We start from the raw sequence: 20,417 nt of genomic DNA, 5'->3' as shown, positions 1-20,417 counted from the left end.
CTAAAAAATAATTCACCAAAATGATACAGCTGGGAAATTATTATCAAGTTCTGGAAAGCCCTTGATTACAGGAAATAGCACCTATATTTTGAGAAAATGTTCCCACCAGACACAAAAACTGAATCAAAGCTTCTCCTCTTCCTCAGCATGGCTTTCTTCTCTGGCATTTTAGCCTAAATAATGCAAATCCCCAGTTTTCCTCAAGGAGAAAAAAAACACTATCAAATGTAAAATGAAGTAAAATAGAGGTGAGTTTGATATCTCTACTAGCTATATTATATGCTGCATTGCATAATGTTTCGTTTGACAGAGCTGACCTTTTTTTCACCAGACCTGTTCCTGTTGCATTTCACTTTTTATCCACTAATTTAGGACACTAATATCAATTTAGAGTAATAGAAGGAATAAATCATGAAACAACAGATTTGAAAGAAAAGAACATAAGTCAATATTACGCTTTTTTATTATTAAGTCCAAGCCCTGCCTATATAATTTAAGTCACTTGTTTGCCTTGGCTTTTACACACAAATAAGCAATCAATTAATAATCCAGCACAACTTAAATATTTTCATGACAAGTTCCATTGTTTTTAGTGATATATTATCCATGGTACTAACACATTTTGCCCTATGTTTACGCAAGGTCTTCTGGTAATTTTAATTACATGTGATCTTTATAAGATTACAAATCCTAATTTTAAAACTTCAGTACAGCTGAGTTTCTGGCATTGTAACTTGCTCTTCTTCCTCTACGGGAATGGAAGTTATATTTCTTTAGACTTATTTATACCTGCCCAGAACACTGGACAGTAAATTCTGTTCCAGTAAATTCAGGGCATGCAACACTGGGAGACTAGAAGGTTTTGTGAGGCAACAGATCTAGCCTTTCTATATTTGTTTAAAAAGCACCATACAAATGTAATACATACGCTTATTTACTACCTTTTTCCAACAGAAGATCTGATATTGATCTCTACTACTTGATTGTTCCACTGAAATCAGCAAATTCACATTACACTTTAAGTTAGATCAGGAACAAGCCTGTAATATTCTCATAGGTCACTGATAAATAAAAGTAATGAGGAAAGAGACAAAGGTATTCTATCCAACTCAGATTAGTTCTTCTGAATTTATCTAGAACGAAGGAACTGGTAAAAGATGGCAGTTCCTCTGGTCTATAAAAATGTAGTGAAACAAAATCAGTGAGACATCATAGCACATCAAAAGATGAAATGAGGAAAAATATTTATATGAGAATTCCTGTTGAACCGCTTCGATCGTACTTCTGAACTTCTAAAATTATAGTGGTTTTGTCCATGATATACACAGTGGTGAAAGTCTATTGTTTTTAGATCTGTGACACTGATTTACAGAATCATGAAGAGACATTTTTCCCCAATTTCTGTAACTTCTAGGTGTTGACCCAGGAAACTAGGTTGGCCAGCTCTAAAAATGCTACCCCTGTGCTCCACCTAGTGGAATCCTGATTTAAGATTAATGCATCTTTTAGCAGAGAAGCGCTTCAGTCAGTATCCTTCACAGTAGCACCTCCTTAGAGTTTTTTACAGTTTTTTTTTTCAAAAGGCATGCAAACTGACACCATTTATCTTAAAAGTACAGAAACATGCAATAAAAATCTACATTATATTTAATTGAGAAATTGGAATATTTTGTGAGCAACAGAGAGTACTGAACTTAATTAGTAACATATTTCCAATAGGGTAAACTGAGTTCATGGTCTCTACTTTCACAGAAGAAAACAAGTATAGCTGAGAACAAACACTGGCAGCTTCTCTTTGTTTCTAAAGATATGGCAGGTGCAAACCTGGGCTCTGAGTTTTGAAAATGGGCAATCACTGAGCCATTTACTTGCCCCACTGTATGGAAAAAGGCAATGATACAATACTAAAGATGTAGGTAAACATGCATTCTGCAAACAGTAGAGATCACAATCTAAAAGAGCAAGTGGCTCTTTGACAGGCTTCTGGGAAATAGAGCAATCTCTAGAACACAAAGGTAGGTAAGGACTATCAGTTGTTTCAGTCAATTAATCCGAGAACATCCTGACTCTCCCAAGTCTCTCTCCCAAATCCTCCTTTTTAATGTTTATTAGCTTATATGTCTTTTCATCATAAAATCCAGAGTTTTAAGCTCAGAGTTTTCCTTAGTTATGACCAAAAGGGTAGCACTCTATGCACACCAGGCTGTCTGGGGCTGCTTATTGGTATTTTTGTGCTCTGCCAGAAGTTCGGCTCACATGGTGCTCTTCAGCCTGCTTCAAACAAAATGAACCAGGTTAGCAAAGATCTACAGTTTAGACCACCCAAGGTAATGATGCTGATACACCTGGGAAGGACTCACCATTGAGAGAAACAGAGACAGTAACAGGGGCTGGGGAAAAAGTGATAAGCACCTGATGGCAGGCGGGTAGTGTGGACTTGCCCAAAGCCACAGCATTATTTACATGAAATTTATAAAACTGCATACAATTGATGCAGTAAGAAGATAGTAACTCTTATGTGGATTAATTATCCTAATGTTTACTAATTTAATTCCATTCAATTAATCGATGACAAACCAGACCATAAGAACCTAATTACACCAAAGACTGTTCACATAAAAAGTCACAGTCAGAAACTTAAACCGATTTAGAAAAATCTACTTCCAGATTCACATTTGCCTACTGAAAATGTTACCAGTTCCTACTGCACAGCACTACTCCCTTACTGAAACTCTGACTGGTCTACCTACAGAAGATTACTGAGTCATTTCAAAACCTGTTGTGACAGCGCTGTGAGGGTTATGACCACGTTATGAGGGTTGTGACCTTTGGCAAAACATGGGAACAACTAGCAGCATACATGACCACAAGGATGCTCTTATGAAATATGTAATTGCTTAGCAATACTTGGAGAGTGGAAGAAATGGGGAGGTGAGTAAATTCTGTCTCTCCAGGCTTGTTGACTACTAATATCCTATTTTTTTGAAAAATCTGTTGACAGGTGGTGTTACAAATCGCCATAGCTAGCTGCTGCAGGCAAGGTTGTGACTGAAGGCTCAGTGAAGCCTGAGCCAATCCAGCTCTTGGTTATCACATTCCCACTCGCTTGCCTGTATCTTTGCCTTAAGCAAATACCCTCTTTGCTCCCAGTGAACTGAAACACCTCTGCGCAGGGTCAGATGAGCACTTGAACCAACACAAGAGAAAAGGAGGTCTATGTAAATGAGTACAGGAAGGACAGAAGTACAAGTGCATAGAGGTTAGGTTGGTTTAGGGGCATGGCATGGCACAGGAGCTTTACTTGCCATTTAAGCAGGTTAAGTGATTACCTTTCCAATTTAGCCCCAACTGCTCATCACTGCCCTAAGTGTGGTGGTTACCAGCCCTCAGACCTGCCAACATAATTGCATGCATAGTTGCTCCTTGACCTGGCTCTGTCAAAATGAATGCAGCTGAGCCTAAACACCTCTTTTATAGTTCTTGGGGGCCTTTTGTTTCTGCTTTTAGCTGGATCACTTTGTCAGGACCGGGTTAGGGAGCAATTAAATGTGCAGTTATGTTGGCAGATCTGAGGGGGCAGCTGGATCAGAAGCAACACATCTGATCATGCTCTAAATAAACATCTGTCCAAAGCCTTAGACAAGCAGATGTGGAGGAAAAAAAACATACCTAATAAGTCTTGAAGTGAAAATACAATTTATGTGAAACTATGTGTACCAGAATTTCTTCCGAGAGATGTAATCACTAATCTATGAGATTATAATTTTCTACGGTTATATGTGAAGTAACTAGTATACACTTCAGGAAACCAGGGCATACTTTTAATGGATAAATCCATGCAGGCAAGTATTTTGTGTTCTCTCAGGACACTAGTAGCTCCACAGAGTTGTGAACTGCTTGCACCAACTCGAACTAAGTCCGCTCTAATCAGTTCTGCATATTGCTCCTCTTAAGAACTGAAAACTTCTGGTTTCAGACTGCAGTTGTACATATGTTTTAAAGCTGATAACTCAGTAATGCTACAAAAAAGTATTTCTTATCCTGGAACCCTGACTACTTTTTACTAAGCCTGTTTCTTGTTCTGGTACATGACTTTGCACAGTAAAAACTGATGCAGTTTAACATGATTGAGGAGAGTGGTTTGCTGGATCTGCTTCCTGGGCCACTTCAGCACAGGGTAACACAAATGCTGATACTGGCAGAGGCAAGAGGAGGTGCAGACATAGGAATGAGCAACTAGAAGTAGAGTCACTCAAAAGTGCTTCATTTGGCAGCAGCAGTGAAACTACTCCTTCAATCTAACTTCTGGAAAAAGATTATTTAAAATCCAGATGACTTATGACACCGGTTTACAGGAGAAACAGGTTTTGTATTCCTTTGATTCAATTATTGCTCATGTGTAATAAGTTGCATAAGAGCATGGAATAATCAAAAAGCATTTTTCTCATTAATTTGTGGTGTTCAGCAAGACTTCAGAAAACTTTTACCTCCACTGTTTCAAAACCCAAAATAAATAATATATAAAAATTGTAAATTTCTTTTTAGAAATTGAGAAGTTCATTGCAGATTTGACTGACAAAACTGCATTAAATATATACATACATTGTATGACTGTGTTGCAGAGCTGAACACTAAAAACTGGCAACTGAGCATAATCATCAAGAGTGGAACTTTCCCAACTAGTTTGAAAATGTACCTACCTCAGGTATCCCCTAATGCACTTTTTTTATTTGATTTACGTTCTGCTGCTTTAAAACAAGAAATGGGCCAACGTGAAATAATGCACATACTTGTATAGTGGATGTTTATACCCAAAATAAACTTTGTCTTGGGAGAATATTTTTAAAGCAGCATTTCAAGTCTACCGGCAATGATTAGTTAGAAAAGTTATTTATTTATTTAGAATAAAAGTTCTCACCATTTTTTTTAACCAGCAACATTTAGGATGCTGGGAGTAAACTTAGCAATTCCAGTTTGTCCCTTTCCCTCAAAGTACTTTTAATTACATATAACATTTAGTATTCATACATGCAGAGGAATGCATAATATGCATTAGGGCAGAGAAAAGTATATTTAAGAAATGTATGGGTTACTTTACAAGACACGATATGTACACACAAAGTTATTCAACTTACTATATACTGTTGAGTCTAATAAGTGTTAAAACAAAACACATTGCCTTGTCCAATTAAATCTTTCCTCTTGCACCAACATTTTTAATATTTGGCATACGAATATCAACAATTTATGATTTGCTTTTTCTACAACAATGAACACTGAAAAAATATTGTTTTCCCTCAAGATATGTACTTCTGTTATACAGACTGTGAAATGGAAAAACACACTCTAAGGCTGAATATGGTCTGTGACACCTATTTTTTTCATGAAATGTACAGTCCTCTTTGCAATGATGCATCTGAAACTCTGTTCTAACTAACAGACTGAAGCCCACCATTTTAGATTTAACCGCAGATTTTTTTAAGGAAGTGGCAAACCATTGCTTCTAGTTGAGAAAATGAAAATTAGTCCCTGGGAGAGGATACAATCAATGGTGTGTTAATCTAACCTTCAGCTGTTAATGATTTGCACTACTATTTCCCCTGATGCTGTGGGTTCTGCTGAAATATTGTTTTAGCAGTTTCTGTCAACTTTCCCTACTTTTTTTTCAGCCTGAAAGGGAAAGACTTAAGTGAAAATCTTAGCAACACATTTTGCATGTGCTTACTTTTTTTCTTTCTTTTTTTTTTTCTGACCCAACTCCTTGCACTTACACAAAAAAGGTGTTACACTAAGCAGTCACCATTATAATTCTGATATTAACATGCAATTAAATAATTCAAAAAGTCTGGCTTTTGTCTATTTTCACATTCAGACAGAAAATCAAAAGCTTTACGGAACGTTTTTTTGGAAAGAACTTCTGTGTAGGGTCTCGCATTCCTAGCCATGAGACACACACAAGCAATCTGGAAGAGACTCTTGCGCTGGTGTAGCAATAAGTAAGCTTACTTATCCTGCAGATTTGCTTGTGAAGATTGTGTCCTTAAGGATCATTTGGTTCAAAGTTGCAAAATAATTCCTGTTCAAAAGAAAACTGCATAGCCCACAAGCCAAATTCTGCAGCAAAGTACTGAGTGCCCAAATAATAAAACTACTCAGCACCTGGCAAAGCTGTGTTCTACACATGCAACAATAGTTTTCTCAGCAAGTTTGTTCCAGAAGTAAGTGCATCTGAAGCACAGGGCTGTCTAGAAAATCTGGGTTAAGTTGAAGAAGTGACATTTTAAATATTTCAATATTAGCTGTAGGCAAACTAAAGTAAGTCTTTATCAGGTTTGTGTGATAGTGAACACAAGCCTAATGTAGCAATAAATATTTATTACAGCTTACAATATAATGAAAAATCGAGTGCTTCTACTTCAAGATTAGGCTCACAAGTCACATAAAAAGCAACAAAATCATTTGAATATAGGCTGTACATGAGCAGCAAGAATAGCTTCATTAAATTCTCAAGACAACTTTGACATTATTTTATGTTTTAATATTTCTCATGCTGAAAGCTCAAGCCCTACTTGCAGATATAGGAAGTTTCAGACATTGTCTCTAAATTACATTATTTATCTACCAAACTCCTTAAAAGACTTCACCCATTATATTTACTACTGATAACCTAGATAATCCATCACAAATTGTCATTGTACCTAATTTAAATGCACAGACATAGAACCTGTTAAAAGTTTTCTTGATTAGAATTTTTTTCTAAAAGAGAAAAAAATCAATTAAATGTTAAATGTTCAATATGTTATAAGTAAATGATTTACACATTTCATAAAAATTGGGCTTCAGCACCATTTCAGGGTGCTACTTGTCAGAAGGGATATTTTTTTTGTTGCCATGCTCTTTTAATGTATTTTATCAAAAACCTAGATTGAAAAAGATTTCCAGTAAAATTTGCCACGACAAAGCCCAGAGATCTCTAAGTACTAAAGACAACATTTCATGGATTCAAACTATTTCAGGATGACCAAATGTACAATATTTCTGTGTGGCCAAATATAAGATCATACTGCCTGTGAATGAGTAATGTAAGCCACAGAATCTAAAAAAATATATGGGGATGAAGGCACAAAGGACCTGGGACATGCAAAGAGAGGAACAACAAGTAGAAACAGAGAACAAATTACTTCATTGTTTGGCATTATGTAGTAATTTCTGAAATGCAGAGTGCATTTGAGACATCAACACTTAGAAGGCTGAAAAACAGCAGAGGATTCTGAAAAAGGACTGAGAGAATAATTGAAAGACTTGAAAATATAGCATATAGTCAAATTCAAATAATAGATTTTTTTTCATATAATGGACAGATTATCTGCCATTTGATGGTAATATGCAAATTCATACACAGGGAATAGAAATGTAATCCCATTCTAACAGAAAAGATGTAATAAAATCTATCATCTGGAAGCTCATATCATGCAAAGGCAGACATAATATTCCTTAGAAGTAATTAAAGCTCCTGAAAAACGCTTAGAGCAATTCATATAAAGAATTTGCTGGGTTCCCTGTTACTGGATATTTAGTAATCCACCGCAGATATTTCTTGAAAACACAATTCTGTTCACCGTGAACTAATTCGGGTGAATCTTACAGCCTTTTCATTGGAGAGTAGATTAGATGATCATGTTCACAGTAATTCTCTCAGGCATTAAAATCCCCTGAAGTCAAACACAAGATTATGACTGAGTTCAAAGAACTTTGGATCACATGCATATTCACAATTCTGTAAGTATGGATAGATGCACACAATTCCACTTTTTAAGGGTAATGAAAATAATCCACATGGTTTGATGTTTTTGTTTTTTCTTCTTTATGAATTTGAATGAAAGGAAACTCAGATTCTAACATATAGTCTAACATAAGACATGATCAAGTCAGCTAAAGTCCCAGAATCAGCAAAAGGTCACAGCCAAGATCAAATATAGATGAATATAATTGGAGCTGGAAAATATCATGCAAGTGTCATATTTAGGCTAACAGATTAGAAAGACATTTATACTCTTCATGCTACTACATTTTAGCAAAGTAAGATCCTGCCTTGTTTAGTCATTTTGGGTTAGCAACAACAACTTCAATAAATAATTCTCTTTTCTTCTTTCATAGTCACTAAAAACAACTTTCAGGTAATATAACATGTATACTTACTCTGGCAGTCGAGACAGGAGACCTAAAGAAAGAGAACTTATACCATCATTGATCCGACCTGGCAGCTTATTCTTCTGAAACCAGCTGACAACAAACTCCAGCCCAATAAAAGCAACAAAGAACGGAATACTCTGAAAAAGAGTTTGAAGAAAATAAGTCACAATGCAAATAGAACTAGATCCACTTTTCCTAACAGTAGTTTATGTAGCCAGATAATTCCCAAATTGGCTGGAACCTTACTAGCCTTAAAGCTCCACATGGAGATTGTAAATCAGAACAACCAAGGACACTATTTAATCAATCCACAACACCAGCATAAATCATAGAATCACAGAATCATACAAATCCAGTATTCTAACCTCCACCCATGCTATTTTATTCTCTATCTTCCGCACATAAATTGTTACACGGAATCAAAACAAAACACAATTGTCTTTCCAAACTCCTATTTCTCACGTTCAAGTAAATCACTTAAAGCAGCAACATTTGTGGACTTCTCTAACCACAAGGTAAAACAGAAACTGCTTTCAATTTGATATGTAAGCAGTTCTTTAATGCGTTCAACCACTGAATTTGTCATCTAACAATATTATCTGAAAGATATTTTAAAGTGAGTTTCTTTCTACTCGGTATTTCTGTTGCTATGCTTCTTGCTGCAGATAACAACAACTTTTCTGTATATGTTTTCATCAGAGAACCCAGTAACTAGGCAGCCCATTCCAATTTAAGCCATACAACATGTTCTTTTTCCAGACCAATGCAATGATACAATGTTCCCTTTTTTATTTTGGGTTGTACTAACTGTAAAATCATTTTCTGCCTTTATGAAGAAAAGTATAATGTTGACTGAGACTGAAACATTTCTCACTCACAACACTGTTTCAGCCTAGAATTCAATTCACATTGTCATCTATCTTCCATCTCAGATCCACCAGCAAGTTGAAAATGCACAAGAACACCATCTAGTAGAGAAAGGCATGGCTGTGACTACTCGTAGGACTGTTAACATTATTGTGATAATACCATGTTTTATCACTGCAAAGAATTGTTATAGCTGCTTGCAAATTTGCATCAGAAATGGCAAGAAGAAAGGATTAAGTAATAGTAAGTGGAAGAACATGTGTCTTTTACTGGTGCTGCAGCCCCGGCACTCCCTGAACTTCATGGCTGAAAGGAATGATGAGGTAGTGGCAGCACATGAGCTGCTACCACCAAAATCCAGAAGACTTGTCGCAAGGAAAATAGGAAGCAGCTATTTTACTTCCATCAGACCCCTGTGCACATAAATGTTCCTTCAGCTGCTTCCCTCACTCTGTGGAAAACTTTTAGGTGACCTTGGAAACATTCAGAATGGCAACTCCTTCCTTGTGGCATTAAGGTATAAAATTCCTATAATGTTTTGCAGAGCTAGAGAAACACAAGACCAGTGAGACTTTCTGGACCATTATGGGAGGTACCACACTGCCAAACCTGCCCTGGCAGTCTTCTGCTGCTCCTTTCAAGTGACCTGCAAAAACATATTCACAGACTTAAACCCTCCGAAATGCAATGCTGTAGAAGACAAGTTGTTCCTACCTATACAACATTTTAATGGAAGAAGCATGTTGCCTCTGCAAATGCCATTGCACTTTGGAAGGTGCTCATTTTTTGTTGCCAAGTGAGATATGATCCGGGAATTCCTACCAGGCCGAGACACTAAAGAGACTAAGATGGATATAGACCAGATTGCTCAGTCGAAGAAGAATCGGATGATTCAAACCATGCAAGCAGCAAGAGATTTATAGCTTCTAGGAAATGTGAAAGTTCATAAACTTCAGCAGCTCAGGGTTAGGTTACAATAACAGATGAACAGAGATTAATATCAACGTGGCACTTTTTAATTTAGATGCCTAGCTTGCTTTCAGCATCTTAGATGTTTAAAAGTCTGTTTGGGATACAGACGACCTGATGATATAAAAATTTGAAAGTAAAGAAACAGTTATGGGTGAAGCCTAAACAGCACCCAAGAAAACTAATATGGTAAATCTTTGGATATTTGAAATCAATAATATATAAAGAAAGAAAACTTAAATAAAAAAACACATCGCGTGACCTTCCTTTTGAAATCACTGGAACATTCTAGGAAAGTACAAATACTCCTTGTTTTGCTGTGGCTGCTTCTTTTCTAAGTAGACAAGACTATGAATGTACTTTTTGTAATAGATATAATTAAAGAATAGATTCCTAACTAATCAAACAAAGGTTGATGACTACAGCTGTACATACAGGTAAAAATGGACTTTTAAAGAACAACTAAGAAACATTTGGCCACAATATTAGGAGCCAAGTCAAGCACAGACTACAAGCAGTTCAGAACTTTGGAATAGAAGAAGCTGCACAAAAACTGAATGGGCTCAGGACAGAAAAAGTGGGATGCTTTCTTCATGAAATGAAAATAGTGAAGAGGAAATACAGAATGCCTGTATTCTATGTGGCAATCCACTTTACCTAGCAACCTCTAAAAATGTTAAAATACTTGACTTTATACTAATACGCACTACCATAACTTCTTTCCCATTGACTGCATTAAATATTTTCTTCCCATTGTGAAGCTGTGAGACAGTCGAGTATCTGACAGTACTTTTTGACTCACAAATAGAGAGTGCCCTAGCAAGGAGCATAGAGAATCATTGCAACAGCCTTAACCTCCTGCCCATTAAAGAGCTTGTGAAAAGAAGATTTATGGCATAGCTCTTGGTATCTAAGAAATTACTACTCTCTCCCACATACCCACATTGAGCTTTGTCCAAAGCAGATCAAAGGGATCAGCTATGTCAAAACTAGTATCTATTATTTATGTGACTGTAACACCTAACAGCTATTGTCATGGAGCAGGATAATATTGTGCTAGATGCCATACAAACAGAAGGAAAAGGCACTGCCTGTCCCAAACAGCTGTAATACAGCAGAAGGATAATGCAAATAATTGAAAAAAAAAAAAAAAAAGGATACAATCAATAAGACAGGCAGTAGTCTCACTAGTCTAACCATATTATTTTTTTTTTCCTTTTTTGTTTAAGTTAAAATTACAATCAAGACATGTAAGGAAACAGATGAGGATAGGTAGCAAAGTTTTCAAGGACTACCCCTACAAACAAAATGGCACAAAGTCAAGGAATAGCCGCTGTCGGCATCACAGGTCAGAGACAGATGCTGAATCCTTTTGATATCTTCTGGCCCATAGATGCTTTAATGTCTGTTTCCAGTTTCTTTCTCTTTACCCATCACCAGAAATATTTAGTGGAGATTTGCATTAGCTTGTGGTTTACTTGAATAACTGACTCATAACTTGACAGTCCTACTCTCAGCACTGAGTAGGAGGACTTCCCTTATAAGTAACCAACTCTTACAGAATGCAAAGGACGCATAAAAATCAATTTTTGCTTTATAAAGTTGCAAAAAATAATATTCGAAGTTGAAACTCCACATAAATTTCTGGATTTATTGCAAGTCTTGAAACAGTTTCTGTTTCCTTACAGTCCTGGGTCCTTAAAACAGAAGAATCTCAACTCTCACGTAAAACTAAATACAAAAGTTCTTTACAAGAAACACCTAAAATGTTAATTGAGTGTAAATTTGAACTTAATCTTTAGGATCTCAAAAGCAGAGAGAAAATAGGAAAATACTGATTATTAAATGTAAAGCTTTAATTTAGGGTCTCTCGGAAGAAGGAACAGTGTTCTTTCTTCCTGAGTCTCACTCATGAAAACCCTTACTGAGCACAAATGATAATTTCAGAATGTAGGAAGGAGAAGAGTGAAATAGTTGTTGCTCACAAAAACTTTATTCAGCAAGCAAAAGAACAGCACTCCATCTGTCCCATCTGTAGATTATAAGAGAATAAAAAAAGAAACTGAGCATGCAGACCATAATCTTATAGTCATAGTAAAGAGGATGCTCATGAAAGGACAGGGTAAGGATCAGCATGCATTATAAAAGCCAGGATGTTTTACCCTGGAGAAAGAAAACTGACTTACGCTTCCTCTTCCCTTCCTCTAAACAGGGGAAAATCTAGGGTTTCAAATTCTACACGATAAAAGCTCACACAGAAATAAATTCTGTGATTGTGGTTCAGGATTTGGTCCCCTTTTCTCAGATTTTTGGATATGAGATGGAAGGGTGACTTTTCCCTGAACACTGCTGCAGAGATTTACTAGTAGCTGATCAGCTCGTGTTTTAAACAGGACTTGGGGGCCTTCACATACAGCTCTGCCAACACATAGAGAAGGATGCAGGGACTGTCCTGCCTCTGAAAATGGAAGTAATATGACCACAGCCAGAAAGTACAACGCACAAGCTATTCTGCTCTTAAAATCAGAGGTGCTTCACCCAGTGCTGTCATTCGCTGCCCAGATGGAACAGCATAGCTGACTCTAGCTTAAAGGAGGTAAACCTATGAAGTACACATATTTTGTAATTCACCAAAGTGTTCAATTTTGCAGAGCACTAAAAACATGAATATTGGAGTGATTCGGAGATTCTGTCACCTGTCTAATGTTGGAAGGTGCATATCCCCACAGCTGTAGTCATGTGATCTAGTATACTACAAATACCCTCATCCACTACATGATAGGTCACAGATCCAACATCTGAATCCCTCTTCCATACAGTGGCTGAGCCAAAAAACCCCAAACACACTGTTTAGGAGACACTAATGTAATCAGTAGTTTATTTCACACCTGCATCATCATTACTGCCTTTTAGAATTAATTGCTTGAGCTGGGGCCTTCATTCGTTACCAGCTCTACACTAGAAATTTTTTTGTTCTGATGTGGTCTGTGCTCAGACATGTACTTCTGTATTTGTACCAACTCAACAGGCTTCAAGTCCCCGTTGAATGGCTCATCAGGTCCCTACTAAATCTAGCCCTGTGGAATCAAATGGATCTGCTCCTCTCGCAGGTGTTCCCTAAACAGTCCAACAAAAGCTACCAAAACAGTAGGTCAAATGAGCAGTAGTGGAGAAGGACAGTTCATAGTTACCTTCCACCCACAAACACATGGCCACAAGACAAGGTATGAACACGGGCTAAGCTCAGACCAAAGCCATCGATTTAAGACAGTTATACCACTATAAGACATTTACATATCCACCTATTAAAGCATCAAAAAGATCTGTTCTGGCAACAAACGCACTAAGGAAGGTGATTCTAGTACAACTAACCCAATACAGCAATTATAGTAAAGTAAAACTATAATGGGAAACATTTTCCAGTGGGTTTTTTTGCTAAGTATATACTCCTCACAAACTTATCACATTGGTGGTCTACAAAAACAAAAGCCTGCAGGCATTTTTATAATGCGAAAGTATCGAGAATACTTCCACAAACTTTCATAGCTACGTGGCCCGCAAAAATAATTCCTCGTTTGGCCAAGGTCTGAGCTAAATATCGCACAGGTCTGCATAGAAGAAAGCCTAGGGATGTTAAGGAACGGAACGCTGCTGTCAAGAAAGTGAATGATACTTGGTTGGCAATGCGAGAACAGTAAAAGGAATTGAGATAAGCAATAGAAAGAGCTGAAGGGAGAGCTCAGCTGACTAGTCAAAACTGTCAAGCTCTGGACAGTCTTCCTGGACTGTGAGGCTCAGTTGCAAAATGCCTGTGAGGAAAACAGTCCATTGACCAGACACTGCATGCAGAGGCTGGATTTGCAGCAGCTGCCTGCTTACCCAGTCCAGAAGGGCAATGATTGCTGATAACAGCCATCAGCTGCTGCATACTGTGATTCCCAGAACGCTGCTGACAGTGCTGCACTGCTCTGCCCAACCCATGTAACCCCCATTGCTACCCAATAGCAGCTGCTGCACAACAGTCCAAGGTTTACCTGGCAGAGGAGTTAGTCAAACCTAAGAGAAACTTCTGTAAAAAGTGTGGAACTTCAGTGAAGCAGGACTGAATATACTTTGACAAGGGCAAAACAGTGTTAGTCTGCTGTCTCTATGGAAAGTTCACAAAGGTTTCAGGTTCAGCCGGAGCTTGGTGTCAATGTATTTGCGATAGGAAAGAGAGCAGGGTGCAAAGGTACCCACTGTTAAGCGGATATAGTGGCAGGGCAGGAGGGGAGGGAGGAATATGCTGCTGCCTGCTGACACGGGAGTTCTCACCCCTGACCGCTGTACTCTTGCCTTGGAGCTTTAGGAGACAGCACTATCCCAACACAAATACTTGTTCTCATTCTCTTTAAAAAAAATCTTAATTTTCTTATTTTAAATAGAATTTTTTTTTTTCCCCTTTCTTTGAGTTTGCAGCATTCGCTTTAAGGGCACACAGAGACCTGATTTTTTGCCTGTTTTAAGAACCATAATAGCCAAACAGAGAATCGTGCTTACTGGTTTCCTCAGTTCAATCCTCCGTCACTACATCCAACAGCACTAAAAATACGAACAACATTAGCATCGACTCTCAGATATCTGGGGAGCTTCTCTGAACACTAACTCCTCCTATCAGGAGAAACCATCCGAGCCTTCATTTAAAACACATTAAAATAGGGTGCCCGGTTGCAGAGAGCCGAGGAGCCGAACCGGACACTCAGGGTATTTCATCTTAACTGCGGTGCCCTTGAGCGGTCATCGCTCAAGGCGGGCGGAGGGGACGGCGAAGGATGCTGCCGGGGGAGGAGAGAAGAGGGGAGAGGAGGGGGCTCTCACCTTCCCAACGTAGTCGGGCACCTCCTCCACCGTTGGGAAGGAGCTCTCTCCGGGCGGCAGCGCGTAGAAGAGAGCGCGGAGCTGCTGGCCCGGCGCGGTGCCCATGGCGGCGCTCCCGCTCCCGGCGGCGGGGCAGCCCGCGGACTTTTGACTCGGCCCCAGCGCCTTTCGCCGTGCCCTGCGGGGCCTTGCGGAAAGCCTCAGGTTTCTTATTTCTCTGTGAATCCTGCTGCCTCGCAGGTTTTCCTGGCTTTTTTTTTCCTCCTTGTGTCATGGCATGCGTGGACCGCTTCTGGGAGCTGAGCAGAAGGTCTCGCACACCTCCCGGCTCCCTTCTCCCTTCTCATCCTCAAAAATCATAGAATGTCAGGTTGGCAGGGACCTCAGGGATCATCTGCTCCAACCTTTTTAGCTGACATATAGGTTAAATGAGATGGTCCATCACCTTGTCGCGCTGAGCCTTAGAAGTGTCCAGTGTCCAGGAATCCACCGCTTCCCTAGGGTGATCGTTACAACATTTAACTGCTCTCATGGTGAAAAATTTTCTTCTGGAATCCAATCAAAATGTCCGGATATCAGACTGGATATCAGAAAAAAAAATTTCACAGAAAGGGTCGTTGGGCACTGACAGAGGCTGCCCAGGGAGGTGGTTGAGTCTCCATCCCTGGAGGTGTTTAAAAGATGGACAGACGAGATGCTCAGGGATGTGTTTTAGTGGCAAATAGGAATGGTTGGACTCGGTGATCCAAGAGGTCTTTTCCAACCTGGTGATTCTATCATTCTAATGTCCCCAGGAGCAATTTATACCCATTACCCCTTGTCTTTTTCATATAACTCCATGTAAAAAAGGGAGTTTCAATCCTCTTGGTAGACACCGTTTAAATACCGTTACATGATAATAAGGACTCTCCTACGCCTTCTCCTCTCAAGGCTGAATAAAGCCAGTTCTCTCAGCTTTACTTCATATGGTAGGTTTCCTAGTGCTCTGATCATCTTAGTGGCCCTTCTCTGGATCCTCTCCACCCTGTCTCCATCTTTTTTGTATAGCAGGGACCAAAAGGGAACACAGCACTCCAGGTGCAGCCTGACGTTGCCGGCTTGTGTCCAGCTTCTCATCCACCAGCACCTCCAGGTCCTTCTCCACAGAGCTGCTCTCAATCTCTTCATACCCCAGCCTGTATCAATACTGAGGGTCGCTGCAACCCAGGTGTAGGACATTGCACTTGGCCTTGTTGAGCCTCATGAGTTCAAGCTCTCATTTCATACTTTTAGACTGGTTTCCACACACAAAAAAATATTGGTTTCATTGTGATTTCTGCATAACAAGTATAATTTTATAAAAGTAAAATGTTAAGGGTTTTGAGAAACAAGCTGAGAGGTGTGTGTCGGCTCCCTTGGTTGGCTTTATGAGTCAGTCCAACACTCTTCCCATTAAATGGTTTTAGTTTCTAAACTTTCAGAAAGGCTTGTCACAGCTCAATTATATATAGCCTCAATTAACACGACTACACTGAAGGTAGCCCCTAGAAGCCATCTATTAAGCTTTTATTTACAAATGAATGAATACCATGGAAATGCAAAGAAACAGTGAAAGCAAGTATGTGCTAGATGCTTGTAGAAAATGACTTCTAAAAACGGGAATAAGGACAGGCTCTGTACATTCAGACCTTCTGTCTGAAGCTCAAGATCATGCATTTTCCTGTCAAATGTTTGTCAATCATGCCTGATAAGTTTGGTGGTAGTACAAATACTAAGCTTTGTGATAAAACTGATTAGCCTGAAATAAAATAACACAATGTTCCAACAACCCTCTTGATCTTAAATCCTCAGTACCATTTATGTTTTTTTGCAGAAGAAATGGGCTGTAAATCCTGATGTAATGTGTTTGCCACAATTTAAGTCCTGCCAATAATTAAATTAAGAAAAACTTTCTACTTTGACTCAACCCTTACTTTTGGAAAGGAAGTATGACTGGTAATTTCAGCTGAAATTTCTGTTTAGAAAAAGAAACATAGGGAGTAGGACGTCTTGAGTGCTATCACACAGCATACACATGGCAACTAGATGACTATGTCCTGTCAACATGAGTTTATGGAAGGCAGGTCCTGCCAAACTAACCTGATCTCCTTCTATGACAAGGTTACCCACTTGGTGGATGAGGGAAAGGCTGTGGATAGAGTGTGCCTGGGCTTTAGCAAAGCCTTTGACAACATTTCTCACAGCATTCTGCTTGAGAAACTGGCTGCCATTGGCCTGGACAGGTGCACCCTCTGCTGGGTTAAAAACTGGATGGATGGCTGGGCCCAAAGAGTGGTGATAAATGGAGCTAAATCCAGCTGGAGATCGGTCACAAGTGGTGTCCCCCAGGGCTCAGTGCTGAGTCTGGTTCTGTTCAATATCTATATCGATGATCTGGATGAGGGGATCGAATGTACTCTTAGTAAGTTTGCAGCAACACTAAGCTGGGAGGAGGTGTCGATCTGCTTGAGGGTAGGGAGACTTTACAGAGGGATCTGAACAGGCTGGATCGATGGGCTGAGGCCAATGGGATGAGGTTCAACAAGGCCAAGTGCAGAGTCCTGTACTTCAGACATAACAACCCTGTACAGTGCTACAGGCTCTTCAGTGGCTGGAAAGCTGCCTGGGAGAGAAGGATCTGGGGGTGTTTGTTGACAGTCAGCTGAATATGAGTCAGCGGTGTGCTCAAGTGGCCAAGATGGCCAATGGCATTTTGGCTTGTATCAGAAACAGTGTGGCTAATAGGACCAGGGAAGGGATTATGCCCCTGTACTAGGCTGTACCTGAAATACTGTGTTCAGTTTTGGGCTCCTCACTTCAAGAAAAACATCTTGAAGGTCCTGGAGCGTGGCCAGAGAAGGGCAACAAAGCTGGTGAAGGGGCTGGAGAACAAGCCTTATGAGGAGAAGCTGAGGGAACTGGAGTTTCTATGATTCTATAATTCTGTGTAGAAATAGACATTAAAATAATTGAAGTAATGCACATTTGTGATGTTTGTATTAAATATGTTGTCATTTAAACAACAGCAGGGGGTAGATTTAAACAATATTATTCTGTTTGAATAATGTAACAATACTGTAGTGCGTGAATGTCAGAAAATTACTGGAAGTACCAATAAAAATATTTTTCTTTAAGCTGAACAAAACACAAGTATTTTAAAATGTTACTGGTGAAGTAGACTTGTGCACTTTCTTAATATGTAGAGTTTATACTAGTACTATGATATAAGTAAAAATAAACTTATTAAATAAACTTAATAAAAAATAAACGTATTAAAATGCTTTAGAATTACATGCTAATGTTCTCAACTTTAATGTTGACTTATGATAAAGTGAGGTTCTTATAGAAGTCTAGCTATTAAAATCTGAACTCTAGCTAAAATCTGAATTAACCTAAATGAAATTTCTTAACGTACTCAAAAGCACACAAATTAACAGCATTCTGACTAGGTCTTCATTGCAGGCAATGACATATGGTGGAAAATGTTTGCTTTTTCAGTTAGATTAGCCTAAGTATTTCTATGGCGTTACTCTCCCATTCAGGCTCCTTGAACTCACCCTAAACTCAGTCATACCACTCCAACAGGCCACCCTGAGCCCTTCATTGCTCTGATGCTGATGTTCATCTTACTCCACTATCAGCTCACAGAGTTGAAATGACCAGACCTTAATCCCACAAAATAAATGTTATCAGTGATCAGTATCTGGGGACCACTCTGGGGTGGGAAGAACAGTTAGCAGGGCAAGGGATGCCATTGCCACACAAGGTGAAATAATATTTCAGGTAGAACCTGAAGGGGCGTAGCGAAAGACCCACTACCTCACATTACACCATTCTGGGAAAGAAGAGAATCCATCTATATTTTCTTAAAAATTATTATTTTGGACACCCATTTCACTGTAAGTTATCACCCAAGTATCACTGTACTGAACTTCTTGTTTTCAAAACTAAAGGAAATAATTTGGACTTGATTATGCCTCACAGGGGAAACAGGGATTGTGTTTTCCAGATTTGCGTCCAAGGAAACATAGATAATAGCACTACAATGGCTACACCTCTGATGATGAGAAGAGCAATTTAAAATCCTATCTGGAGCATCTATGAGTTTTAGACGAGCTTCAGTTATCTGGCTCTATAAACATAGCTGCCATTGTCTAAGCTTTGAAACTTAGCATGAGGTTTCCTGTGCTTGGTCTTTTCCTTCTTAAGAAAGGAACAAAAAAGATTCCAGGAATGTTGCTTTAGTGGAACCTCTAACAGTCTACCAGTGTCTTTCTATTCAATAACAGATTGCATATTTTTTTTTGCAAGACATGATTTTTTAAAAAAATATTTTATTTTCTTCAAAGAGTTGCATAATTTTCTTTTTCCCTTTTTACAACAAAAAATAGAAGAGTAGATATTTCCCATGCTATTCTGCCATGAAAAATGCAGAAGGGTGTTCTGTCTGGAGACTGGGATTCTGCTGTTGACTAATAGATTGTTCCAGTAACTAAGGCAACAAAAGCCTCTGTTCTTAGAGGAAATTGGGGAGCTGGCCTAACATGATCTGTAGGTGGATCATATTTTGTTTTCTCTAAAAGAACTCCATCACACCCACTTCATGAACAGAGAATGTCCAGAGGCTTCCTGTTTGGATTTCTCTGAGCACTAAACCAGCACTAAATAATAAACTCATAAAGGGAATCAGAGCAGGTTGAAACTGGGATGGGCGATATAGTCTGCCTTGGCGATCATTCACAGCAAACTGAATCATCCAGAACCAAGCTGGGCTTAGTATGCTCTATTTATGCAGTAGTGTCTTTGAATATAGAAACATTTTAAATTAGAGTACATTGTGATAAGCAAATGTCAGAGTTATTTTTTTTTATCACTATTCCAGGTATTTAGCACCGTATTCACACTTGGCCATGGACGTAATTAGGGGAGCACTAAATGCATCAGTATTATCACTGAACTGTTCTTGTGAAATGTTTTGAATGTTGTCTTTGCCAGTGATAAACCCTATTATCATACAGTACTCTTTTCAAAAAAGAAATTCAAGTGTTTATTTGTTCATATTGTATAAATTATGTGTATTAATACACAATTCTTAATAACAGCTTAATACTGACCCCAGAAACTTGAAGAAAGGGATTTTTTGCATATTAATCACTGTCCTGCCATGCACTTAGCCACTTACTGCTAACTTTCTATTTCTTCTGTGTACGACTGCTAACCATAGAACAGTGCTTATATGTGATCATTTTAAATTATTTAATTCAGTGCAACTTCTTAGAAAAATTTATTCAAGAGTTGCCAAGGTGTCCAGACAAAATAATATACTCTTCAGGCAGTTTATTGGGGAATCTTACAGTAATAAGTATACATAGTAGTCTTAGAACTTTATCCTCTTATGTCTATATGTTATTAGCACCTATTCTTAATCCTATAGCAGGGTACTTGTTTACCTTTTTTGAAACAGAGTGATATGTCTGATAGCTTTCTCTTTTCTCTTATGGAGAATTATTTAA

At 38.7% G+C, this 20,417-nt stretch overlaps 1 protein-coding gene across 1 annotated transcript in view; it reads right to left on the bottom strand.

Moving 5' to 3' along the window:
- AGMO (alkylglycerol monooxygenase) overlaps positions 1-15,154 on the bottom strand; it is a 188,841-nt gene extending 173,687 nt beyond the window's left edge. The window contains exons 1-2 of the mRNA XM_009570864.2: positions 14,887-15,154; positions 8,200-8,330 (exon numbers count right to left, since the gene is read on the bottom strand). Coding sequence (XP_009569159.1) covers positions 8,200-8,330; positions 14,887-14,991 — 236 coding nt within the window. The 5' untranslated portion in view covers positions 14,992-15,154. The remainder of the gene's footprint in view (positions 1-8,199; positions 8,331-14,886) is intronic.
- Positions 15,155-20,417: the final 5,263 nt, after the last annotated feature.

This window comes from Cuculus canorus, chromosome 2 (genome assembly GCF_017976375.1).
Source record: "Cuculus canorus isolate bCucCan1 chromosome 2, bCucCan1.pri, whole genome shotgun sequence".
Lineage (NCBI taxonomy): Eukaryota > Metazoa > Chordata > Aves > Cuculiformes > Cuculidae > Cuculus > Cuculus canorus.
The sequence above is the reverse complement of the archived record's forward strand: the minus strand, read 5'-3'. Positions and strand labels throughout refer to the sequence as shown.